Source organism: Loxodonta africana, chromosome 13 (genome assembly GCF_030014295.1).
Source record: "Loxodonta africana isolate mLoxAfr1 chromosome 13, mLoxAfr1.hap2, whole genome shotgun sequence".
Classification (NCBI taxonomy): domain Eukaryota; kingdom Metazoa; phylum Chordata; class Mammalia; order Proboscidea; family Elephantidae; genus Loxodonta; species Loxodonta africana.
Window position 1 is genome coordinate 50,920,910 of NC_087354.1, and position 27,745 is coordinate 50,948,654.

The window sequence follows — 27,745 nt, forward strand, 5'->3', positions numbered from 1 at the left end:
TCCACACATTTCCCCAAGACTGGATTATTTTAAGGCAATTTCTAATATTGTACCCTTTCATCGATAAATATTTCTGTATGTACCTTTAAGAGATAAAATAGCTATAATGCCACTATCACACTTAAGAATTTACCAATAATTTCTTCATATCATCTAATATCGAGTCAGTGTTCCTACTCATTGATTGTCCCACAAATGTCTTTTTACAGCTGACTTGTTCCAGTCAGGTTCCATACTAAGCCTACACTTTATGTTTGGCTGCAATGTTTCTTAAATCTTTTTTTTTTTTTTTTTAATAATTTTTATTGAGCTTTAAGTGAACGTTTACAAATCAAGTCAGTCTGTCACATATAAGCTTATATACACCTTACTCCATGCTCCCACTCACTGTCCCCCTAATGAGTCAGCCCGCTCCCTCCTTCCAGTCTCTCCTTTCGTGACAATTTTGTCAGTTTCTAACCCTCTCTACCCTCCTATCTCCCCTCCAGACAGGAGATGCCAACACAGTCTCAAGTGTCCACCTGATACAAGTAGCTCACTCTTCATCAGCATCTCTCTCCAACCCATTGTCCAGTCCCTTCCATGTCTGATGAGTTGTCTTCAGGAACGGTTCCTGTCCTGGGCCAACAGAAAGTTTGGGGACCATGACCGCCAGGATTCTTCTAGTCTCAGTCAGACCACTAAGTCTGGTCTTTTTATGAGAATTTGGGGTCTGCATCCCACTGATCTCCTGCTCCCTCAGGGGTTCTCTGTTGTGCTCCCTGCCAGGGCAGTCATCGGTTGTGGCCTGGCACCATCTAGTTCTTCTGGTCTCAGGATGATGTAAGTCTCTAGTTCATGTGGCCCTTTCTGTCTCTTGGGCTCATAGTTATCGTGTGACCTTGGTGTTCTTCATTCTCCTTTGATCCAGGTGGGTTGAGACCAATTGATGCATCTTAGATGGCTGCTTGTTAGCATTTAAGACCACAGATGCCACATTTCAAAGTGGAATGCAGAATGTTTTCATAATAGGATTATTTTGCCAGTTGACTTAGAAGTCCCCTTAAGCCATAGTCCCCAAACCCCCACCCTTGCTCCGCTGACCTTTGAAGCGTTCAGTTTATCCCGGAAACTTCTTTGCTTTTGGTCCAGTCCAGTTGAGCTGACCTTCCCTGTACTGAGTATTGTCCTTCCCTTCACCTAAAGTAGTTCTTATCTACTAACTAATCAGTAAATAGCCCTCTCCCACCCTCCCTCCCCCCTTTCCCCGTAACCACAAAAGTATGTGTTCTTCTCAGTTTATGCTATTTCTCAAGATCTTATAACAGTGGTCTTATACAATATTTGTCCTTTTGCCTCTGACTAATTTCACTCAGCATAATGCCTTCCAGGTTCCTCCATGTTATGAAATGTTTCACAGTTAAATCTCTTTTAAATTCTAAGTTTCTCCTTCCTCTTTTTTCCCCCTTGCCATTTCTTTGTTGAAGAAACAGGCTTATTTGCTGGATTTGGGGATTTGGCTGATGGCAGCCTCGTGGTGTCATTTAACATGTTTCTGTGTCTCGGTATGTCCTATAAACTGGTAGTCACACTTAGAGGCTTGGTCAGGTTCAAGCTCAGTCTTTTTGGCAGGTACATTTCACAGGTGGAGTCATGTGCTTCTTGGGCATTCCCTCGGAGGCACATATTTCCGGTTGTCTCTGAGTGTTCAGATGGGATTGTGGGTTCAGGCCTTGTCAGGCTCACCCCAGTCACTAGAAGTTCCCCTGATGGCGTGGCTGCCACTGCTCGTCGTTGTGCAGACATGTTGTTTCAGTTCAGGCTGCAGGGCTGTGATGATAGTCTAACTTGTCATTCCTTTTGCGTGTACTAGCTGAAATTCGCTGAGTGAAAAAAACAAAAGACCCTTCCTCTCATCAGCTATTTGGTCTCTCTGAGGTACAGTTTAGGAAAATCAGCATCGATGCTTCCTTCTCTTAATTTACCAGTTTTCAGGACATCAAGCTGACCATAGTCTCTCAGATTTCATCCCCACCACAACCCTAATTATACTGATTTTACAGGTGAGGTTGCAGAAACTGGGAGAGGTCAATAGACTTGCTCAGGGTCACACAGTAAGGTGGGGGAGCTGGGATCCAACTCGGGTCTGACCATCCGTAAAGCCAGTGACCTTTCCACTGGGCCACAGTATCTTCTCTGACTACCTTAGGCTCTACAGTATCATGAATGATGGAAACCCTTGGTAAGCCATAAAGGCAGGGCTGGATGTTGTTTTTAACTGTTAGCATCTGAGGTGTCCTTGAGGCTGCGAGTTTTCCTGTCTGCGTCTGTGGGCAGGGCCATGCTCCGTGTCTCCTGCAGGCCCTGTGTCACCCAGCGCAGTCATGAACGCTTGACATTGCCCTCCAATCTGTCTGGATCCTCCTTGTATAAGCCCACACCCTCGAACAGCTTCAACCACTCCCTGGCTGCACACCCTGATGACTGCAAGCTGCGTGTTTCTCAGTACCAGCCTTGAATGCCTAGCTACAGCTTAGGCACCCAGACTCCACCTGGGAAAAGCCACACCCATGTCTCCACTGCCCAAACCTGCCCCTTCACAACTATGCCCCGCTATCTCAGTTCCTGGCATCACTATTCATCAGATTTCCCACCTGGAAACAGCCTTCTTGGAGCCCACCCATCGGCCCCCATGTCTCAGGCTGTAGCAGGTGCTGAGGTGAAACTTTGGATGTAAGACGTTAAGGTTCAACACCTAGGAAAGGAAGATGGACTGGGCAGAGGAGGAAGTGAACTGTGATACAGTGGCTCCTTGAAGCACCAGCCACCCCAGCCTGCATGTTGCCCGCATATAGGTCTTGTCACTCACCAGTGTGTGAACCTTTGGGGACCTCTTGTAGAAATTAGACAACAATCTCAAAGTTCTGAAATAGGCTTTTACCATTTGCTGACAGTCTGCAAACAGGAGGGAATGAGGGGAGCGAACACCAGCAACAGCCAGTGACTCCTTTACCTCAATTCTGAAGACGGTGTTTTATGGGTTCATTTTGATACATGATATAACCCCAGGATCGGCACCCACCTTTCCAGAAATCACTTTGGGATCCACAGGGGAGTGAGAGAAAGAGAACTTGTACTATAAGTAAACAAAGATATATTTGAACAAGTTACAAGTATATATTTTGAAAAAGAAGCCCCAGTGGTGCCGTGGTTAAGCGCTTGGCTGCTAACCGAAAATTTGGCAGTGCGGACTGACCAGCCACTCCACGGGAGAAAGACGTGGCAGTCTGTTTCCTACAGATTTACAGCCTTGGAAACCCTGCGGGGGTGTTCTACTCTGTCCTGTAGGGTCGCTATGAGTTGGAATCGACTCGACGGTAACAGGATAGGTCTTGAAAAGGGGAGGAAGTAACACTAAACAAAGTAAATAGACATTGGAAAAAGATTTAAATACACGTTTTGGAAACATTTTGACGGTCATAATCAGCAAAAAGTACACTCTGACGAGAGACCCGTGTGCACTTCCAAAAATGGAAGTCTATTTTGTTCAGAGTTTTTAACCCTAAAATATGAAACAAAATTTCTTATTATGGGTTGGGGGACTGATTTCCAGCATCCCTTCTGCACACCAGGCCCCTCACACCCCTCTTGGCCCCTCAGTTCCCCTTTTCCCCTCCTTCCACATTCCTGGGTTCCAGCCACAGTGTCCCCCAGATAGATCTCCACAAGAACATCCTTTCCTCACTGCTTTCTTCTCTGTGAGCCTCTCAGACCCTTCCAACCCCTGACCTTCCCTGAGGAAGAACAAACCCCAAAGTTCTTTGTGCACTAACCGAATTATCTTACGGTCATCGGTGTCCGCGTCCCTTGCTCCTGCTAGAGCATAAGCTCCCCGAGGGCAGGAACAGTGGGCTGCTCATCTCTGTACCCCAGCTCTCAGCAGACTGGGTGGCACAGAATATGCTCGATGAATATTTACTAGTGGTGGTGAACTGAACACTTGTGCTTACACAGAACCAATCCCAGCCGCTTGTCTGACTTGAAATTTTGTCATAGATTTCCCAGACAAAAGAAATGAGTATTGAATTTGAGAGTTTTCAATGTTTCAACTTTAAGTATTTTCTTTTCCATCTTGAAAAAAACGCAGAACTCATCTAGATAAATGATCTAAGTCCCATATGGTACAAAATACGGAACAGGTCCAAGAGTAGGGCTCTCCACCTCAACCCTGAACTTGCGGGGAAGGAAGGGTTTCACGGCACCACGCCTGGGGATCTGAATCCCACTACACATCGCCAGGCCTCGGGCTCGACTTGCAACCTCCTGGATCATCAGGTCACTGCTGGTAAAATGGGTTGGTTTCAAAACCTCTTTTTCTTTGTTTCCTTTTTGTAAGTGTACTTTTTTTTTTAATAGTCTTTAATTTTTAGAACGGTTTTAGCTTTACAGAAAAAAGGTACAGAAAGTACAGAGTTCCCGATACCCCTGTGCCCCCTTGTACATGGTTTTTCCTATTATTAATATCTTGCATTCTTGTGGTACATTTGTTACAACCGATGAACTAATACTGATACATTACTATTAACTAAGGGTTAATTGTGTGGTACATTTGTTACAACCAATGAACTAATATTGATAGAATATTATTAACTATAGGGTCGCTAGGAGTCGGAATCAACTCGACAGCAACAGGTTTGGTTTTTGGTTTAAGGGATCCTTGGTTGGAAACCCTGGTGGCACAGCGGTTAACAGCTACAGCTGTTGACCGAAAGGTTGACAGTTCGATCCACTAGACGCTCCTTGGAAACTCTATGGGGCAGTTCTGCTCTGTCCTATAGGGTCGCTATGAGTCAGAATCGACTCAATGGCAACAGGTTTGGGTGGTGCAGTCATTAAGCTCTCAACGTCTAACCCTGCTAACATGCTAACCCTTCTAACGGAAAAGTCCCAGGTTCAGATCCACCCAGGGGCACCTCCGAAGAAAGACCTAGCAATCTATTTCTGAAAAATCAGCCACTGAAAACCTTCTGGAGCACAGTTCTATTCTGATACACACGGGGTGGCCATGAGTCAGAATCAGCTCCGCAGCAACCGGTTGGTTGGTTGGTAGGGATTATTAACTAAAGTCCATCGTTGGCATTAGGGTTCACTCTGTGCTGTTCAGTCCGTAGGTCTTGACAAATGTATAATGTCATGTGCCCATCATTACAGTATCAAGCAGAACAGTTTCACTGCCCTAAAACTCCCCTGTGCTCCAACTATTCATCGCTTCCCTTCCCCCTACACCGAACCCCTGGCAACCACTCATCTTTTCACTGTCTCTATAGTTACACCTTTTCCAGAATGTCATATACTTTTGGTTTTGAGCAAGTAATAGACTTACACATTCCACAAATCAAAACGGCGTTAAAAAAAGTCTCAGTGAGAACTCTCCCCCACCCCTGGCCCAATCCCCAGTTTCTCCCACCCCAGAGTAACCCTGTATGTTAACTTCTTATGAGTCTTTCTAATGTTTATTTTTTTATTGTGATTTAGGTGAAAGTTTACAGAGCAAATTAGTTTCTCATAAAACACTCAATACACAAATTGTTTTGTGACATTGGTTGCCAACCCCATGATGTGTCAACACTCTCCCCTTCTCTACCCCAGTTTCCTTGTTTCCGTGAGTTCAGTTTTCCTGTCCCTTCCTGCCTTCTTGTCTTTGCTTTTGGGCTGCCGTGCTCATTAGTCTCATATACATGATTTAAGTATGAAGCACGTCCCTCACGTGTGTTATTGTTGGCCCTATAGACCTGTCTAATCTTTGGCTGAAGGGTGAACCTCAGTAGTGACATCAGTACTGAGTTAAAAGGGTGTCTGGGGGTCAGACTCGGGATTTCTCCAGTCTCTGTCAGACTAGCAAGACTGTTTTTTTTTTTTTTTTTGTGGTATGTGAATTTGAATTTTGTTCTACATTTTTCTCCCACTCTGTGTAGGACCCTCTTTGTGATCCCTGCCAGAGCAGTCCGTGGTGGTAACTGGGCACCATCTAGTTGTTCTGGGCTCAGTCTGGTGGAGGTTGTCGTAGTTGTGGTCCATTAGTCCTTTAGACTAGTCTTTCCCCTGTGCCTTTGGTTTTCTTCATTATCCTTTGCTCTAGCTGGGATGGGACCAGTAGATGTATCTCAGATGGTCTAATGTTTATTTATGCAAGTACAAGCAAATATGAATATATTATCTTCTCCCTGTCTTATACAATTGGTGGCGCACCCTATGCACTGCTGTGTACTTTGGTTTCTTTACACCTAACAATTTATCTTTCCATAAGGATACTGAGAAAGCATCCTCGTTCTTCTTTCACTGCTGAAAAGTGAGTGTTCTGTTGTTTGGACAGACCATACTTTAGTTCACCAGTCCCCTGTAAATGGTCACTTGGTTGTTTCCCATCTTTTGGTTTTTCAAACAAAGTGGCCATAAATAACCTTGCGTATCTGTCATTTTGTGTGTGTGCAGGTATATCTGGAGGATAAATTCGTAGAAAGGGGATTTCTGGGTCAAATGGTAAATGTGTTTATAACTTTGATAGATAATGTTATATTGCCTCTCGGAAGAGTTGTACCACGGTGTACTCCACCAGCAAGGTGTGATAGCTGAAGCCCCTTTTAAGCTCTGACAGTTGTTCCATCCCCTTTCCAGGTCTCTAGCCCAGTTGCTAACTGTGGGGAGTTTTTATAAGATGTGGGCTCCTAAACTGGCCACAGCAAGCCAAAAACCAAACCCATTGCTGTCAAGTCGATTCCGACTCATAGCAACCGTATAAGACAGAGTATAACTGCCCAATAGGGTTTCCAGAGAGCAGCTGGTGGGTTCAAACTGTCGACCTTTTGGTTCACAGCCAAGCTCTTAACCACTGCGCCATGAAGGCCACAGCAGGAAAGCTCAAATTAGACAAAAACAGCTTCCAACCAAAACTTCTGGGTTGTCCTGCACAGAGTCTCCACATTCTGTGAAACCGAGCTGCTTCCTAAGGGTCACAGGAATGTAGCCCTGGGACCACACTTTCTCACTGATGCCGCTGAGACCCGCAACAACTTGTGCTTGTCCAGCATTTAGGAGCAAAGCTCTAGACCAGCTGTGTCATCCAGTATGGTCACCACTGACCACAGGTGGCTATTTAAATCGTTAAAATTTAATATAATTAAAAATTCCATTCCTCAGTCCCCATGACCGCATTTCAAATGCTCAATAGCCATATGTGGCTGGTGGCTACCATACTGAACAGCAGAGATGTAGGACATTCCCATCATTGCAGAAAGTTCTATCACATAGCACTGCTCCAGACACTTTGTATGGGGCTATTTAAAATGAGAAAAATAACAACTAAATGCAAAGCATGATCCTGGACTGGAGAAAGGACATTAATGACTCAACTGGTGAAGTCTGAACTGCGTCTGTAGATTGGTTAACAGTCTTGTGTTCATGTCAGTATTTCGCGGTTGAAAAATTACATTGTTAGGTAAGATGTTAACATTTGGGGAAGTTCTGCAAAGGGTGTTCAGAAATTCTTTGTGCTCCTTCTGCAACTCTTTTTAAGTCTGAAATTATTTCAAAATGAAAAGTTAAAAAACCTTTTTTAAAATTGTAAGACAGGAAGGTAAAAATGAAATTGCATGCCTCCTGGAGCTGTCAAAAGATACAAATAAGTCTGTGAATACAAACAGTCGTGGCTCAGCATTCGTAACAGCCACTGAATAAGGTGGTGGTGTTAGGTGCCTTCGAGTAGATTGTGACTCATAGCGGCCCCATGTGACAGTAGAAAACTGCCTCATAGGGTTTTTTGGCTGTAATCTTTATGGAAGGGGATCACCAGGTCTTTCTCCTGCAGAGCTGCTAGGCAGGTTTGAACCAGGGCGAATTCTGGTTTGACCAGCTGCTGAGAATTTGCATTTCCACCCCAGATTTACTGAATCAGAATCTACATTTTAATAAGATCTCCAGGTGATTCTTATGTGTACATAAGATCTTGTTAAAATGTAATAAGATCTTATTAAAATGTAACAAGATCCCAAGGTGATTCTTGTGTATACATCTACGTATAAGATCCCGGAGATCTTATTAAAATGTAGGTTCTTATGTATATATTATGTACGCAGGTGATTCTTACGTGCACACAAGATCTTGTTAAAATGTAGATTCTGATTCAGTATATCTGGAGTGGAACTGCAAATTCTCAGCAGGGGGTCAAACTGGAATTAACTGGTTTGAGGCCCTGGTTCGAACTGCCAACCTTTCCTTAGCAGCAGAGTGCTTTACCATTGCTCCACCAGGGCTCATTAGTGAATGAGGTAAGGCAGTCCATTTTCTAAGTGATGGGGTGGCAGGAGTGGTGGGTTTGGAAGCTGGTCCTACCACCTGATTAGCGGTCTGACCTGGGCAGGCTGCTTATCCTCTCTGAGCGTCAGTGTCCTCCGTCAGAATGCCCCATGCCCCTCAAGGGGAATGCTGTGAGGCTCTGAGGAGATGAGGGAGGTGAAGGTGAGCTTAGAGCTGTAAAGGACCTACCTGTGGGAGAGGATTACTGGTAAACCTGAGCAGGCCCCCTGGACCAATGCTTGTATGATAGATTACAAACATTTGCCTGCTGGTCACTGCATGACCGGGTGTTTCAGTAGAAGCAGCTGGAGGTCTGTTAACAGTGTCTTTTTTTTTTTTTTTAAGCCCTTAAAATGGTGGTCATCAACTGTTCAGGCGGCCCCACATTCCGAAGTCCAGGTCGGCGCCCTCCAGTTACATGGCTGTGCACCTCCTGGGGGCACTGGGGTCTGCATTTGCTTTCTTCCTGATGCTTTCTGCAAAAGACAAGAGTCCTGTTGTCTTCTGTTGCCTGAACTCTGCCTCACAGGGCTGCTTTTATGTTTTAATGGCCTGCCAGAGACTGTGCTAAATAAAAGATTCGACAACGATATTGAAGAAAATTTTGGAAAAAGAAAAAAAAATCATCCCTAATTCCTCCAGCCTTTGATTTCCAACCTTGTCCCCATGCAGGCTGTCTTTGCTCCTCATGCCTGGGACAGCTGTGGAGTAGCCACCAGGCTGGGGGCTTTTCCTTCCGCCTTCAATCATATGCTGTGTTTTTTCTTGTTGCCTCATTGCTAAGGTAACCTTGCTAACCAGTAATGACTCTCTAATGGCTCATCTGTGGTTGCCCCATAATGCACCATGTTGATGGACACTTTGATGTTGAAGGCTTTTTCATCAGGAGCCAATTTTGTTCTTAATGAGGGATTAGTAAGGGAACCTTTTATCTGCCTCCCTGATTGTGCTGCGGGATGCCTTAGCTCTCAAATCAGGCTTTCCTGATTGGCAGACTTGAATGGGTTTTGGGGGGCTCAGACATTTTACTTAACCAATTCTGACTGGTTTAAGTCATTTTAATCTAGTTCTTATCCATATACCTTAATATTTGTGAAAATATAAAAATATTTAGAATATTGTGAAGTCTGAAGGCTGTTCCAGCTTTATTGCAAACTGGAAAGAAAGAAAAAAATATCAAAGTAGAAAGGGCCATCACTGGCTCTGGGACTGTGAAAGTCAGAAGGATCATTTGGACCAACACCCCCACTGCACAGATAGGAAAACTGAGGCCAGATGCACCATGATTTTCCCAAGGCTCTACCTTCATTTCCAGGAGACAGGACTACCTATTGCCATGGAGTCGATTCCAACTCATAGTGACCCTACAGGACAGAGTAGAACTGCCCCATAGGGTTTCCAAGGAGCACCTGGTGGATTTGAACTGCTGACCTTTTGGTTAGCAACCAAACACTTAACCAGTACACTACTAGGGCTCTGGAGGCAGGAATAGGACCAAGAATGGAAGGTCAAGAGTTGGCCTCACAGCATTGTGGTCTGAGAAGCCCTTAGTCGGCCCAGCCCATTCCAGTGGTCTGAGAAGCCCTTTGTCGGCCCGGCCCATTCCAGTGGGGCCATATGGCTCCCCTGCCCTGGGGCCCAGTACTGTCCTGGGCGGAAGCCGGGCTGAGCACACTCTTACCAGCCAGGTCCCTCCTGCCAATGGCCACAAGGCCCTCAAACAGCGCTTTGCTGGGGTTCTCTCCGGCTGCACCCAGACCATGCAGACAGATGAGCAACATGCGGTGGCCATGCTCCCGGTAGCTCTTGGTGCCTGAGGACAAGAGAGGAGAAAGAAGGAGAAGGAGCAAACCAGGCCACCTTGCCACAGCCAGGTCTGAGCCCATGTCTGTGCCACCTCCGCAGCCTCCTGAACCGCCCAGGCAGGAGAGAGAGGCCAGGCTTCCTTCACCCTTCTGATGCCCCGGTGCTCACCCTGGAGATGGGGGAGGGGAAGAGAGGAGCTTTGTGTCAGGGCCTGTTAACATCACTCTGAAGAGAGAACTGGCATTCATTGTTGTGGTACCATGATGCCCATGATTGTACACTTTGGTTGCTCACAATAATCTAGGCCTTGCACATATTGGAGCCCCAGTGGCAAAATGGTCAGTTAGTTCGGCTGCTAACCAAAAGGTGTTGTTTGGTTGTTGTTAGGTGCCATCAAGTCGGTTCTGACTCATAGTGACCCTGTGTACCACAGAACAAAACACTGCCTGGTCCTGTGCCATCCTTACAGTGGTTGTTACACTTGAGCCCATTGTTGCAGCGACTTTGTCAATCCAACTCTTTGAGGGTCTTCCTCTCTTCCACTGACTCTGTACTCTGCTAAGCATGATGTTCCTCTCCAGGGACTGATCCCTCCTGACAACATGTCCAAAGTATGCAAGACGCAGTCCCACCATCCTTGCTTCTAAGGAGCATTCTAGTTGTACTTCTTCCAAGACAAATTTGTTCATTCTTTTGGCAGTCCACGGTATATTCAATATTCTTCACCAACACTACAACTCAAAGGTGTCAATTCTTCTTCGGTCTTCCTTATTCATTGTCCAGCTTTCACATGCATATGATGCGACTGAAAATACCATGGCTTGGGTCAGGCGCACCTTAGTCTTCAAGGTGACATCTTTGCTCCTCAACACTTTAAAGAGGTCTTTTGCAGCAGATTTTCCCAATGCAATGTGTCTTTTGATTTCTTGACTGCTGCTTCCATAGGTGTTGATTGTGGATCCAGGCGAAATGAAATCCTTGACAACTTCAATCTTTTCTCCATTTATCACGATGTTGCTCATTGGTCCAGTTGTGAGAATTTTGTTTTCTGTATGTGGAGGTGTAATCCATACTGAAGGCTGTGGTCTTCGATCTTCATTAGTAAGTGCTTCAAGTCCTCTTCACTTTCAGCAAGCAAGGTTGTGTCATCTGCATAACGCAGGTTGTTAATGAGTCTTCCACCAATCCTGATGCCCCATTCTTCTTCATATAGTCCAGCTTCTCAGATTATTTGCTCAGTATACAGATTGAATAGGTATGGTGAAAGGATGCAACCCTGACGCACACCCTTCCTGACTTTAAACTACTCCGTATCCCCTTGTTCTGTCCAAACAACTGCCTCTTGATCTATGTACAGGTTCCTCATGAGTATAATTAAGTGTTCTGGGATTCTCATTCTTCTCAATTTTATCCATAATTTGTTATGATCTACACAGTCGAATGCCTTTACATAGTCAATAAAACACAGGTAAACATCCTTCTGGTATTCTCTGCTCTCAGCCAGGATCCGTCTGACATCAGCAATGATATCCCTGGTTCCACATCCTCTTCTGAATCTGGCCTGAATTTCTGGCCATTCCCTGACAATATACTGCTGCAGCCGTTTTTGAATGATCTTCAGCAAAATTTTGCTTGCCTGTGATATTAATATTGTTTGATAACTTCCACATTCGGTTGGATCACCTTTCTTGGGAATAGGCATAAATATGGATTTCTTCCAGTCGGTTGGCCAGGTAGCTGTCTTCCAAATTTCTTGGCATAGACGAGTGCACATTTCCAGGGCTGCGTCCGAAGGTAGGCAGTTCGACCCCACCAGCCACTCCTTGGAAACCCTATAGGTTCTACTCTGTCCTATAGGGTTGCTATGAGTCAGAATCAACTTGACGGCAGTGGGCTTGGTTTTTTGGGAGTTTGCATGCTATTGGCCCTATTTTACAAATGAGAAAACTGCTTAGTCAGAGACAGAGCCGGCCATGTTCTCTCTCTGTACCAGTGGGCTTCAGCATTTACTGCTCATTGGAAATACCTGGGAAGCGCTGGAAAATACTGACACCTTGGTCCCACCCCAGGTGATTCTGATGTACTTGGGTCTGGGTGCAACCTAAGCACTGAGATTGGTTAAAGCTTCCCAGATGATTTCAGTGTGCAGCCATGTTTGGAAACTATTGCTCACAGTACTGAGTGCCCCGTGGTAGGGACTAGCTTGTTATTAAACTCTGTGACTTAGGTCTGCTGTCCAGGCTGGGCTTTCCATGTGGTAGGGACACAGATGCTCGGGGACAAACACCAGGTCCAGGTGAGTCCATTCACTGCCTCCTCTGACTTTCTGTGTCTTGCTCTGGGCCCTTAGCATGAACCTACTCATGGCGCAGCCCTTGATGGGGGACTTTTATTTGGTCCAGATTGTGAGCTTGTAGAAGGTGGAGCCTGTTTGACTTGTTCTCATGTATGGTGCCAGGCAGTGTGTTACGCACCCAACATACTGCAATGAGGAAAAGGTGAGTGACTTGCCGGAAGCTACACAGCTGATCAGGGGTAGACCTGCCTCCAGCCCAGCTCTGTAGGACTTGAGCCCAGAGTCTTAAACACCAAGCCATGCTGCCTCTCTGTATACCCCAGCACCTAGCCCAAGGCCTTCAAACAAGTACTTGTTGATGGCTGGGCTTAGTGTGGCTGGGCTGTGGGTTACATAGGCTCTTTCCCCAGAAGCAGAGAAAACAGACCACACCTCAGGCACCCCCACTCCTCTGCTCAGCTGGTTGATCTGGGGTGGGGAGAGGCAAGGTGGTACCTGTCCACTGTTGCTCGATGGCGTGGACGTGGGCCTCAGTGAACTCCCAGGAATATGCCAGCTTCTTCCACTCATCGGGCCGCAGGTGCCTGGAGGCCAGTTGCCACAGCACAGAGCGGAGCTGCTGTGTCTCCTGCCGGTGGTCCTGCTTAAAGGTCAAGGTCTTCCTGGAAGGGTCACTGGGGTCACTGTATGAGAGGTGGTCCTGTGAGGCAGATCCCAAAAGTGCAGAAGCTGTCTGGGGAAAACCCTTCCCCAGCTCACCCTCGTGATCCTGGGTGGGAGCAAGGCAAAGTCAAGGCCTCTGTTACCTATTACAGCCTCCACTGGGAAGCCTGGGAACTGGAGTCTGGGGCTTAATGTCCACTTGGGTTTCAGACTCCATGCCTTGCTTTGACCTCTGGAACCCAAGCTGCTCATACTGTTCCTCCACCCAGAATTCCTTTTCTCACCTCCCCGTCCCTCAGCCCCATTGCACAGTCGATAGACCACCCACATGCCACCTCTTCCAAGAAACCTTCTCAGTTCCCCTGGTCAGATGCCTCTCTTTTTCCTGTGTCCTAATAGCATGGATATCAACAGTTACCTCAGCAGCCGTGGCCCAAGCCAGGAAGCTCAAGACCCAGGCACTGGACCTGCTGAATCCCACCAAGGAGTAAAGCAATCTGGGTGGGGTTATAGAATTCTTTCTACCCAAACCAGGCGATAAAATGACAGGTGACAAAAGAACTACGTAATAGCGTAAATTAAGCCCAGGAGAGCCTAAGACATGGGTTCTGGTTGTTAAAAGGTGCAAGGTGAGACACCTGGTGTCCGCAACAGTAATTCTTGCATCCTGGTCAATAGTCTCTAAACTATGATGTGACCACCAGGCAAGCTGGACTCTTCCCTGAGGAGATTAAAACTATTCCCTTAGGCAATGTTTTCAGCCTTGTCTGTACACTGGAATCATCTAGGGGATTTAGGAAATACTGATGCCTGGATCTCACCCCAGAGATTCTGATTAAGTTGGTAGGGGTAGGGAATTTGGATTCTAATGTACAGCCACTGTCTTAGTGGGTAAGGACTTTAAAAAAAAGAAAAAAAAAACCCTGAAGTTGTGTACAATTAAGTACAAAGGTGAGTGAGTTAATCCAACCCTTAGTGTTGATATTTTGATGTTACATCTAGGAGTAATCCGTCATATGTAAAGGGTTGTAACATTTAAGAAAATACAGCGTATCTGTGGAAGATACTATCTTAAGATTTCTGTTGAAATTTGTTATTGAGCAATTGACTTTGGAATTGTGATTTTTATTTGAGGGGGTAAGAGATGTTTCCTAAGTTTATAAACAACACTGGAATGTTTAAGACATTTTAGATTCACTTTATTTATAGGTCTGACTTATTGGATTTACTCCAATAACTTAAGAATTTAGGAAGCATCTGAAGTGCTTAAAAAGAAAATCTTATTCATTTAGTATAAAATGTTTAATTAAGGTAGTTTAATTAACTAGGTGTAAACATGGGACCAGTTGTCAATCAAAGGCTTCCCTTGGTTTACCAGTTGTATAAAAAGAATAATAAGATTTATAAGATGAATTTAAAAGTTTAAGGAAGACTAGGTTTTTACATTTGTAACTTAATAAATCTCATATTAATTTTAAAAACCAAAGTAAATGCAAAAATTATTTTTTGTTTAACTAACCAAAAACCCGTTGCCGTTGAGTAAATTCCGACACATAGCGACCATATAGGACAGAGTAGGACTGCCCCATAGGGTTTCCAAGGAGCAGCTGGTGGATTCGAACTGCCAACGTTTTGGTTAGCAGCTGTAACTCTTAACTACTATAAAGGACACTAAAAAAACTCCCCATCCCACCCTCAATTGCCTTCAACAGGAAGAGCAAATTGGTGACCTTACATGTGGCCATCTTCTTTCCTAGTCTCATAGCAGACATCACTAATCTATCCCAGCATGCTCTCCTTCTGAGCTCAGAGAGAGTTGCCTGAACTCACAGGGACAGGTTACCTAATAAGCAAGGTACACATGGGCTTATTTGTGTTTACTGACTAATCCGTAGTGTACAATTTCATCTATTCTTTACCATGTGAAACTGTGCACTACACGTTAGTAAGTAAACACAGTGAAGCCCATGTGTCCCTTGTTTACCATAATCCTGTGTGTACTGGTTAATCTACCCCTGCGTGAACACAACACTCCCAGCAGCAGTTCTACTCACCTGGAGATGGCAGTGAGATGGAAGCAAATTGCCACCTCTTCCTCATTCATGCAGGCATGTATGCACTCATTCGTTCATCATGCATTCATTCATTCATTGACTCATCAACCAGGACTTACAGAAGTACACAAGAGTATCTCCACATTGGCATGGGCCTCAGCCAGCCTAACTTCAGAGTGGTTTGGACGCTCATCCATCTCCAGAGCCTCACAAACAACCTTGGGTGGTAGGAAAGGCAGGGATTATCACCCCTGGGGAAACTGAGGGGCCCCAGAATCAGTCAGGGCTGGGGTTCAAAGTCCAATCTGCAGCCCTTGCTTGGCCTTGTGGAGAGACTGGGTGGGGGGCCCCATACCTTCTGCCACCTGTAGAGCTGATCAGCCTTTATGATCATGTCCACCAGGCTGACGTGGTTGCTGCGGGCGGCCACCGCCAAGGCGGTTTTTCCTTGCTGCAAGTAAGAAGTGAAAAAAGGAAGCAGCATCACCAGGCGTTTCTACAGTAGGGGTGTGCGGTGCCTCTAGCACTGGCTACAGACCCACCTACCCAAAGGAAGTGGTTTCCAGCAGAAAAGTCATACGTAGAATAAGTAATAATTCCAGCAACCACCCCTTGTGTTTAGTTTGGAATTTAGGAAGCTTTCGAGTACGAACTTCAGGCAGTGTTGTACTTCAACACCCTCTGTGAGGTAAGTGTTACTGCCCCCATTTCTCAGATGGAGAAACCAGAGCCCACAGAAGGGGGCTTGGGCTCATTATGTCACGTTTGCTCCCTCCCCTCAGTCTCCTGGAGTCCCTGGAGGGTGCAGTGGTTAACAGTGATTGGCTGCTAACTGAAAGGTTGGGAGTCCAAGTCTACCCAGAGGCACCTAGGAAGAAAGACCTGGGGATCTACTTCTGAAAAATCCAACCAAAAACCAAACCCACTGCCGTCGAGTCGATTTCTGACTCATAGCAACCCTATAGGACAGGGTAGAACTGCCCTATAGAGTTTCCAAGGAGCACCTGGTGGATCTGAACTGCTGACCTCTTGGTTAACAGCCATAGCACTTAACCACTACGCCACAAGGGTTTCCTCTGAAAAACTAGCCACTGAAAAAACCCTATGGAGCACAGTTCTGCACAGACACACATGGGGTTACCATGAGTGAAAACCAACTTGATGGCAACTGGTTTGGTTTTCCTCAGGCCCTTAGGCCTCCAGTGTGGAGCCAGCCTTGGCCACCTCCAGGGACCGTCAATGAGAAGGGACGCTCCTCTTTGCATTTGGCCAGCTGTCCTTGGGCCAGCTCGAAGCCTGCCAGGGAATGCCCTCCCATGTCCAGCCTCAGAGCCTGATCCTTACCCTTCTCAGTTCTATCGCATCATCCCAGGGTGGGCCTATCTGGGCCACATGTACAAGTGCCCTTCCCCTCACGAGCCTGTGACCTCCCCAACCTCAAGGAGCCCAAGTCTTCAGCTCCTCTTCCGTCCTCTGGCCTGCTGAGGAGGTAGCCACCCCAGAGGCACGATGACCTGGCAAGCTTCCCCCTGCCTTCCCCACATGTAGGGGGCAGAGTGGTGGTGGCTGTATCTCCATCCCCCTCCCCGCCCCCACCAGGTGACTCAAGGAGCTCACAGTCTGATAGCAGGCACAAAATAGAAAACTGCCATACCACAGACCCAGACCAGGAGAGGGGCCAAGTGCTGAGGGACCTCAGAGGAGACAGCACAGGTGGTGGAGGGGCAGGAAGGCTTCCTGGAGGAAGCTGCATTTGAGCTGGTACATAAATGGCTAAAGAAGCCTTGAACACTCGGACAGGGTGTGGGGAGGAGGCATTCGTCGTATCAAGGTCTTTGGCAAAGAGGGAGCCATGGAAGCTGGAAGGGGAGATGAGGGGTGAGCAGAGGTACCTTATCTCTCAGGTGTAAGTTAGCCCCAGCAACGAGCAACATCTCTGTTATGTCCTGCCAGGCGTGCTCAGCGGCGAGGTGGAGGGGCGTCTGCTGCCTCTGGGGAAGAAGCCGAGGGGACAGGTGAGCAGAAAAGCATGTAGGGGTAACCTGTGGCTCAAGCCAGGCCAAGACCAAGGCAGGTATACCCCCAACCAGGCCTCAGCAGAGTTTCTGTAAGAAGTTGGGGGTAGGGGCTGGGCTTAATCATATATATAATACTCACCAGAGAAAACTTGGAGAACACAAGAAAGAAAGAAAGGGAAAAATAGAAAGAAAAACTACTCACTAGCTCACGACTCTAAGTCAACCCCGGTAATTTTTTCTAGTCTTTTCTCTAATGCAGAATTTTTTACTTTGCTGGTTTTATATATTTGAGATCATCCTGATACACATTTTGCACCCTATTTTTCTACCCAGCATAACACTTTACATGTTTTATAAACTCTGATAAACACCATTTTTAATAGCTCCATGATACCCTACTTATGTGTGCGCTATAGTTTTTCTAACCACTTCTCTATTATCAAATATTTGGGTCATTTTCAAATAGAGTTCTGATAAACAAGGCTGCAATGAACATCTTTGTGCATGAAGCTTTTACTATATTTCTTGAGGCTCAATTCCTGGAAGTGCAAATACATTTCAAAGGTGTGTGCTCTATTCTGCCAAACTGCTTTCTACTTCCAGTGGTTGTGGGTTCCCTAGTCTTGCCAGCACTGAGTTTCATATGATTTGAGGCTGGATTGTGGGGACAGGGATTTTAAAGGGCTCCTGGCTGACCACAACTTCAGGACTCAGAGGCCACTTGCTACTCAAGACTACCCTAGTCACCCCTGCCCTGGGAATTCTCCCTAAGGGAAAAAAATCAATGAAAGGAAAAGGTTGAATATATGAAGATGTCTAGTGAAGTGTTACATATATTATGACAAAAACTTGGAAACAACCGAAGTGTTCAAAATAGGAGAATGGTTAATAAATAAAATGATGCTACCTTTAACAAATATTCAAACAGCTTTTTAAAGACTTAAAAAGCAATACCCTGAGTTTGGGCCAAGCTAGGAGACAACAGCCAAGCCCTGACCATCTGTCAGGGTGACCAGGGGTTCCCCCGAGCCCAAGACGGTTGCTGAGACACTTACATTGTCGGTGGCATCCAGGTTACTCTGGGTGTCGATGAGGAGCCGCACCAGGGCTGGGCAGTTGTGCCTCACAGCGAGGTGTATGGGAGAAGCACCCTGCTGTGGGGACAGACAAACAGATCTGTTGATGGGTTCCTTCTACGATTACCCAGCTGCAGGGTGGTGCTGGGAGGTGGAAGTAGGAAGGGGTGTAGGTGTCTGTTTGACCCTTGTTGCTTCTCAGTCTACATGGGTAGCCTGAGGCATTTACAGCCCTAAAGCTTGAATCCTTGGACCCCAAAACTGATCCTCAAGCTGAGCGGGAACCTGAAGAGCCAAGTTTGAGACCTTGCTATGCCAGGACTTGCTATGTGACCTGAGGCAAGTCCTCTCCCTCCTCTGGTACTCTTCATCTGGCAGGCAGTGTCTGCTCAGGACCCTTCTAGCAACAACACCCGAAGATTCTCTGACATCTCATTTAATCCACACAGCAACACAGAAAGTATAGAGGCTGGCATTCTTACTAGTATTCTCACCTTGCAAATGGCAACACTAAGATTCAGAAAACTTAAACAACTTGCTCAAGAGCACATAGTTAATAAGGGCTGTTTCACTGGACTTTCTACCCCCAGCAACTACGTAGATGCCTAATAACTAAGTATAGAATGAAGAAATGACAGCCAGTGGGACCAGAGCAGACATTTCACTCCAAATTCAGTGCTCTTCCTAGACCTCTCTCGAGGCTGGAGGAAGCACCCCCAATGGTCCCCTGTGGCCCCCTGACTGTAAGTGACAAAGTGGAGATGCTGCCACAGCACCTCCCATCTCTAGACAATGTGGTGACACAAACACTACAGAATAGTGCACAGCCAATAAAATCGATGGCGCAGATCCCTATTTATTGTGGAAAACACTCTCACGTATTGCATATAAAAAGGTTAAAGAACAGTTGTTACAATCACAAACACACACACAAAAAACCTAGAAGAATTAATTAAAAAGTCACATGGAAGATAAAGTGCCCAAGTTGGTAACATTCCTCTATTGAATGCCTAGAAGAAATGACAGGTAATTTTAAGATATTCTACGCACAGTGACAACCAAAAATTATAAAGTACTTATGAAGGATATACTTGGAAGTGGATATAACAAAAGCAAGCCAAAAATAATCTACATAACATCACTAAGAAATATTAAAGAAACTAAGACCAGGAGAACTAGGTGATGATGCCCGGTTACCACTACTGACTGTTCTGATCAGGGCCACGATAGATAGACCCAAACAATTCTCAAAAAGTCTAGACTTACTTGACCAGTTGAGACTGGAGGACTCCCTGAGACTATTGTCCTGAGATACTCTTTAAACCTAGAAACAAAACTATTCCCTGAGGTCACCTTTTAGTGAAATCATGGACTGGCACACAAAATAAAGAATATTATCCATGGAGCCCTGGTGGCATAGTGGTTAAGAGCTCGGCTGCTAGCCAAAAGGTTGGCAGTTTGCTCCTTGGAAACCCAATGGGGCAGTTCTACCCTGTCCTATAGGGTCACTATGAGTTGGAATCGACTCGACAACAATGCGTTTGGTTTTTTGGTTTTACAGGGCTCCGTTCAAAAACCATCTATATGAGACCAAAAGGTCAACAATTACTCTAAAGCAAAGACGAGAAGACAAGGGGGAGGGGAGGGCAGGGAATACTGGAAACAGAACAACCAGAACGCAATTAATGACAATGTTGACACATTGTGAAAAATGTAACTAATGTCACTGAAAAGCTTGTGTAGAAATTGTCAAATGGGAACTTAATTTGCTGTGGAAGCTTTCACCGAAAACATAATCAAATGTTATAAAAAAGAAGACATAAAGGAATGGCAAGACATCACATTCCTAGGAGAAAAATAAAATATTATAAAGAAGACCATTTCTCTTACATTAATTTACATGCATAATGTAATTCCAAACCCAAATCACGAAAGTGCCAAAAAGTATTCTTAACCACATCTTGGGCAGGGAGGTGGGAAACAGGTAAAACTATTGTAAAGTAACTTCGTAAGTGTCCTCAGATCATTGCCAGGTAACTGTGAAATCAAAATCAGGCCAAAAGACAGTCTGCTGAGAGAGTGAGTAGGCAGAGACTGGAAATCAGCTCAAGTACCCAGCTCTGAAGTAAAAGCCATCTGGTTTCCAGGAATTGGCAGGGCTGGAGACACAATCTCCCAATACGCCGGATGTGGCTCTGTTCTTCCTAGAAACAGGTGTAAGGAAATATGATGGGAACAGGGAGTGGTAAGAGACCAAGCATTGCTTTTAATTGTTTTATATTGTATTTTAAAAACCAAAAGTACCTTTCTGTTAAGGGCTGAAGACATTTGGAAACAGATAATGGTGACGGCTGTGCAATATGGTGAACATAATTAATGTCACTGAATTGTACGTGCGAAAATGGTTGAAACGGCAATATTTTTAAGCATGCAGTTCAGTAGCATTACAGTCACCATGTTGTCCAGCCATCACCACTCTCCAAAATGTTTTCATCACCCCAAACAGAAACCTAGTGTCCATTAAACAGTAACTTTCCATTCCTTCCTCCCCAGCCCCTAGTAATCTCGAATCCATTTTCTGTCTCTATAAACTTGCCTATTCTAGGTATTTCATATAAGGGGAATCATACAGTATTTATCCTTTAGCATCTGGCTTCTATCATGTGGCATAATGTTTTCCAGGCTAGTCCATGTTGCGGCATGTATCAGAACCTCATTCCTGTTTATGACTCTCACTCTTTTTTTTATAGCTACATAGTATTCCATTGCTTGGATGAGCCATAATTTATTTAAATTGTCTCCTATTTAAATGTGGTTTCAAATCTTTTGCTATTACAACCAATACTGCGACAACAACAACAACAACAAAACCCTGTACACGTATCATTCCGTAATTGTGGAAGTACATCTGTAGAATACATTCCTAGAAGTGGATTTGTTGGGTCAAAGGTACATGCATTTGCACTTTTCATACCTATTGCCAAACTGCCTTCTGAACAGATTGTACCAATATATACTTCCTCCAGTAAGACATGATGGTGCCTATTCGCCACAGCTTTGTCAACATATTTGGCAAAATTTTGGTTTTTTGCCAGTCTGGTAAGTGGTGAATGGTATCCCCATATAGTATTAATATGCATTTCTTTGAAAAGTCATCTGTATTTCCTTTTCTTTTAACTGTCTGTCCATATTCGTTGGCCATTTTTCTCTTGGGTTTGTTATTTTTTATTCTGTAATGACTTGGTAGGAACTCTATATATTAGGAAGACTTAGGCCTTTTATCTGTGATTCCAGTTTGTCATTTGGCTTTTGACTTTGCTTACAGTCTCTCTCTTTTTAATAAATTAGTTTAATTTAAACAATCCATCTTTTACTTTGAGATTATGTCCTTCCCACTTTTATGGGTAAAACATGTATTTTTTTTTTTCTATGAAGATATAATGATAGTTGCTTTGTCAGTTTTTAAAAACATTTTTATTGAGAAATAATTCACATATCATACAATTCACCATTTTAAAATGTACAAGTCAATGTACATAGTTAGTATCTGCACAGGTATTTGCAACCATCACCACAGTCAATTTTAGAAACTTTACATCCCTCAGAAAGAAACCCCATACCCTTTGGCTATCACCCATAACCCCAAATCTCCCAAGCCCTAAGCAACCACTAATCTACTTTGTGTTTCTATAGATTTGCTTATTCTGAACACTTCATACAAATGGCATCATACAATATGTGGTTGGTTGTAACTGGCTTATTTAGCATAATGTTTTCATGGTTTATCCATGTCGTAGCATATATCAATACATCATTACTTTTTATGGGTGAATAATAGTCCATTGTATGGATATACCAAAAACAAAAAAACTCATGGCAGTGAGTTGATTCTGACTCATAGCGACCCTATAGGACAGAGTAGAACTGTCCCATAGGGTTTCCAAGGAGCAGTTGGTGGATTCCAATGCTAACCTTTTGGTTAGCAGCCGAGTTCTTCACCACTGCACCATCAGTGAAACAGAGGAAGACCCTCAACGAGATGGATTGACATGGTGGCTGCAACAATGGGCTCAAGCATAACAATGATTGTGAGGATGGTGTGGGACCAGGCAGTGTTTTGTTCTGTTGTACGTAGGGTCACTACGAGTTGGAACCGACTGGATGGCACCTGACAACAACAACACGGATACACCACATTTTGTTTATCCATTCATTAGTTGATGGACATTTGGGTTGTTTCCATCTTTTGGCTATTATGATTAATGCTGCTATAGACATTTGTGTATAAGATTTTGTGTGGACATATGTTTTCATTTCTCCTCGGAGTGGAGTTGTTGGGTCAGATGAAAACTTTTTGAGAGTATTGGCTCTGCTGACTCCTATGCTGGAGGCAACCAAACAATAGAGGTTTCCTCATTTTATACAATGGGAATAATAGTAGTACCCATAGATGAGGAACCAGAGGCCCAGGGATGCTTAGCAGCTTGCCCAAGGTCATTTAGTTCATGAATGGCAGTGCTAGAGCTCAGAGCAAGGCTGGCTGACACCAAAGTCCATGTCTTAACTATAAGGCTATACTGTTTCCTGTGTACCAAACATGTCATAATAGGAAAAAAATTTAACAACTTAGAGGCTACTACTATGTGTAATATAGAAGAATATTACTAAGACCCAGTGGATAACTGCATGGAGAATATAGACAGATAATCCACTTGGGAGGAAATGCGAGCTTGGTTTCTAATCCTGTTCCAACTAGAGCGTTGCTCTCTCCCAAGTGTTGCCAGCTCCCCTAGCCCAGGTCCCAACCCAAGACCAAGGGTCCAAGGTGCCTGTCTTTCCCTACTGTGGTTTCCCCGTGGAGACCCCCTTCAATCCAGGCCCCACACTTACATGATCAGCCACATTGGTGCAGGCTCCTGCATGGATAAGGGCCCGGGCCACATCCTCAGAGCTGCCCAGGGCCGCATAGTGAAGGCAGCTCAGCTTCTTCTAGAGGGAAACGGGCACCAATGCAATGCCATGAGGACCCCTCGCAGCAGGGTTTGGGCTTCATCATTCCATTTGAGCCTCACACCCTCCCTTGGACTATTATCCCCATTAAACCCTGAGACTAGAGAAATCAAGGATTTGGGGCACGAGTAACAGGACTCAGGGAGTTCCTGGGACATGGGACTTTCGGTTTTAAAATTGGGACAGTATGGGACAAACCAGGAGAAGTTGGTGACCCTACAAAAGTCCTATCAGAAATTGCATGGGGTGGGTGGAAATCAGTCCACCTCCGGTAGGAAACACCATCCCTTTGGGCTTTTCCCTCTTCACAGACCCTGCTGCACACCACCCTGAGGGGTGGTATTAGGGTTGAATTGGAAGGTGGCTTCTGCAGAAACCTCCAGCCGAGTCTGGGCCACAAGGCCCAGTCCATGGGCAGTTCCAACCCCCAGGAGCCCCCAGCCGGGCACACCCCCCCTCCAATCTCTGAACTCCCGTTGCTGCTACTAATAGGGAGGCAGCCGTGTCATTTCCCTTTGTTGCCCCCTCTCCCAGTGCCTAATACCATGCTGGGCACAGAAAAGGGGCCTTGCTGACCAAAGAGCAATACCATGCCAATGAAGGGCATTAGCTGGGTGCCCTGGGACAGTCACTTCCCCAGAAGAATTTTGCGAATTAAGTGTTTTGTGACGTACAAACCATTGTTTACATTCAGGGGGGTTTAATGCTGGCAATACTGAATTTACATTTGCCATTTTGCTATTTATTCTCTATATGTCTTCTATGTTTTTGGTTCCTCCTTGACTGTCTTCTTTTTGATTACATAAATATTTTTAGCATGCCATTTTAATTCCTCTGTTGATTTTTAAACTATATTTTGCTATTATTATTGAAATTTGGAACAAATTAAGAATTCCAGCTCCTGAAGCCATTCAACAAGCCAAGAAATTTATTTGTCACTGATTTAAAATGAAACGTGTACCTAAAGAAAAGCCACAACCCTCCTTTCTGGGAGAATTTCTACCAGGCCTGAAGAGTACAAGGATGAGGGAGAGAGGAGGTCCATCCCGGGGTCACACCCCAGGTACCAGCTTTGTGGGCTTGTATGGCCATGGCACAGGTGGGCCTCCATGTCAAAGGACCCCTCACCACTAGCCGGGGCAAACCTTTCAGGTCATGAATTCCAGAGTCAGGGAAACAGGCTTTTGAGACTCAGCTTTGCTCTGTGACCCTGAGAAAGTCAATGAAACTCTCTAAGCTTCAGTTTTTTCATCTGAAAAAAGGGAGGCATTTTTAGGAAGCAATAGGTATGAAGGGGCTTTGTGAACTATCAAGTGCGGGACAATAAGAAGACAGTACTAACAGGTGTTGAGTCCCTACTTATATCCTGGGCACTGGACTGGGAATTTAATCCTCACAACAGTGTAAAAAACGAGCACATATCAATCCCATTTTATGGTTGGGAAACAGTGCTCAGAGAGGTTAAGTAACTTGCCCAAAGTTACAGAGCTTAGCAGTGGAGAAGCCTAGACCAGAACCTGGGCTTGCTGCCTCGAAGCCTCCATTCACTCAACATTCAGCAAATGCTGTGGCAGTTACTGTTGACATGGTTCTGACTCGGTGGCCAAGGGCAGATGGTGGGCGTGGGGAGCTACCTGAGTGAGGGCGTTCACGCAGCTCCCAGCCCTGAGGAGAACCTGCAGGCAGTCAGGGTGGATCCCTTCAGCAGCCGTGTGCAGGGCGGTCAGGCCCTCCTGAAACACAGGAAGATGTCTGAGGACTGTATGGAGGTTGAGGCCAAGCCGCAGGTGAGAGAACAGCCCTAGCTCCATGGCTCCAGGGGTTTGAGTTCTCAACAGCTCTGCTGCTGAGGACAATGACCTTGAGCCCCGCCCTGGTTTTCTCACTTTGTGGAGCACATGGTACATTCCCTCCAACACCTCTGCTCACGCTCTCCTCACCCTTCAAGCCGCCTCATCCCTGCTCTCCACCTTTTTTCCTCCTACTCTGGGAAGCCGTCCTTGCACATCCTGGCCATGGTGACTTCCCTTCTTGGAGCACACACTATGTATATCGTTTCTTGGCAATCGTCATGCCTGATGCCCCCGCTAGCCCTGGAGTCTTGTGCTGCTGCTTGTCTTTTCCTAGTGGCTGCTAGTCAGGGAACATGTCCTCAGCTTCCTGGCTTTGGGGTCTCCACCAGGGGAAAATCAGACCGTGCCTTGGAGGCAGTGAGTTCACATGTCTCTGCACCCTCCAGGCCAGGCTGCAGCGGGTGGCTCACCACGTTCCGCTCCTCCAGGTCCAGCCCAAGGTCCACGAGTCGCTGCAGCACAGCCACGTGGCCCCGGCTAGCAGCCAGGTGAAGGGCTGTGTTCCCCTCCTGCAGAGAGAAGGGCTCCTAAGGGGCTGGCAGAATCACAGATGCTCTCAGGCCCTGAGGCCCGTCTAGACCCGCCCCCTCATGTTACAGACTCAGAAGCTGAGGCCCGGAGCACAAAGTGACACGCGCAGGGTCACAGTGTAGCCCCATGATGGGCAGCAGCCCTGCACTCGGGGCCAGTGCCACCCTGCCCCTGAGAACTTTGCCAAGAACTACAGCCAGAGCCACTTTCAGGGGCCACGTCCTGGTCTCTCTTTTTTTGAGCATCCAGGCAGGCACATTACTTTATAAAACAACAGCAAAATAAAAACAACTTTCCGAGCTCCTGTCTAAAGCCAATCACTCCTCCAGCACGCTCTCGTTTCTCAAGGACGGAGTTCCTGGCTCCCCTCTGTGCTCCAGCTGGTCCCAGGCAGCTCCTTGGCCCAGCCACTCACCTCCCATTCACCCAGCAGAATGTTTTCAAAGTTCTTCTCTTTGCTCAAGACATTCGCTTCTCATTGAGGCCTACCCTCGCCACACAATTTAAAACGGACATTCCCACCCCCTGTACTCCTGATCCACCAACTTGTTCTGCTTGCCTTTTACCACCACCCCCCCACAGCTTATCACCTTCTAACATACTACGTAATGTAGTTGTATGCTATGCTTATTGTTCACTGTCTGGCTCCCTGTGCTAGAACGTAAGCACCTCACAACAGACCAAAAAGCAACATCATGATAAATGGAGAAAAGATTGAAGTTGTCAAGGATTTCATTTTACTTGGATCCACAATCAACATCCATGGAAGCAGCAGTCAAGAAATCAAACTACTTATTGCATTGGGAGAATCTGCTGCAAAAGACCTCCTTAAAATGTTAAAAGCAAAGATGTCACCTTGAAGACTAAGGTGCACCTGACCCAAGCCATGGTGTTTTCGATTGCCTTATATGTATCGAAAGCTGGACAATGACTAAAGGAGACCGAAGAAGAATTAATGCCTTTGAATTGTGGTGTTGGTGAAGAATATTCACTATGCCATGGACTGCCAGAAGAACGAACAAATCTATTTTGAAAGAAGTACAGCCAGAATGCTCCTTAGAACCAGGGATGGCAAGACTTTGTCTCACATACTTTGGACATGTTATCAGGAGGGATCAGTCCCTGGAGAAGAACATTATGGTTGGTAAAGTACAGGGTCAGAAGAAAAAAGGAAGACCCTCAACGAGATGGACTGACACAGTGGCTGCAACAATGGGCTCAAGCATAACAATTGCGAGGATGGCACAGGATCAGGTGGTGTTTCGTTCTGTTGTATATAGAGTCACTATGAGTCAGAACCAACTCGACGGCACCTAACAACAACAACAAGCACCACAAGGGCAGGGATTTCTGTCTTTTTTGTTCTCAGAAGTCTCTCCAAGTATCTAGAGTAGGGCCTGGGGCACAGGGTAGGCCCTCAGTAGATACTAGTTCACTGAGTCAATAATGTGAGAGGGTCTTCCAGAGGACCATGTGGAGAGCTTGACACATGTCTCCTGGAATGTGAGGGCCAGAAGTTCTGGCAGTTGGGAAGTTTAGAATTCCCAAGAATTTCCACTTGGGAATTCTAAAGGTGACAGTGACAGAGCCATGACAAGTGGCTCCATTGGGCAGGGCAAAGGATACAATGTCCTTTGCATTAGAGGTGACTCCGACAAGGGCAGCTTGTTTGGAGTCATTCTTGAAGGCATTTTACCTCAGAGGACACCTGGAGCGGGGAAGGGGCCCCAGGGAGAGAAGGGCAACTGGAAGTGACCGGCCAGAGAAAAGGCATGTCCGTCCAGGGGAGCCACAGATGGAGGGCATAGCAAGGACCCCTGAGTGAGGAACCCAAAAAGTACCCACAAGGGAAGATTCGGCTTTAGCTACTCATTGGGCCCAAAAGGCCCCGCGACATATCTTTTTCTTTTCTTTTTTTTATTGAGGCAAAATTCATGTAACATACAATTAGCCATTTTAAAGTGCTCGATGCAGCGGCATCTAGAACATTCATAATGTTGTGCAGCCCCCACCTCTCTCTTATTGCAAAACTTTTCCTGTTTAGCTTAACTAGTGAAGAACGTCTGCCTTGAGCATGGGGCTCTTTTCAGATCTATCTATATGGGAT

The 27,745-nt window shown here is 45.7% G+C and overlaps 1 protein-coding gene across 1 annotated transcript in view; it reads right to left on the reverse strand.

Annotated features, from left to right (window-relative positions):
- Positions 1 to 8,745: 8,745 nt before the first annotated feature.
- ANKDD1A (ankyrin repeat and death domain containing 1A) overlaps positions 8,746 to 27,745 on the reverse strand; it is a 43,633-nt gene continuing 24,633 nt past the window's right edge. Inside the window, exons 7-15 of the mRNA XM_003418414.3 lie at positions 25,518 to 25,616; positions 24,889 to 24,987; positions 23,135 to 23,233; positions 18,224 to 18,322; positions 17,043 to 17,141; positions 15,506 to 15,601; positions 12,929 to 13,133; positions 10,013 to 10,144; positions 8,746 to 8,807 (exon numbers count right to left, since the gene is read on the reverse strand). Of these exons, the coding sequence (XP_003418462.3) occupies positions 8,746 to 8,807; positions 10,013 to 10,144; positions 12,929 to 13,133; positions 15,506 to 15,601; positions 17,043 to 17,141; positions 18,224 to 18,322; positions 23,135 to 23,233; positions 24,889 to 24,987; positions 25,518 to 25,616 (990 nt within the window). The remainder of the gene's footprint in view (positions 8,808 to 10,012; positions 10,145 to 12,928; positions 13,134 to 15,505; positions 15,602 to 17,042; positions 17,142 to 18,223; positions 18,323 to 23,134; positions 23,234 to 24,888; positions 24,988 to 25,517; positions 25,617 to 27,745) is intronic.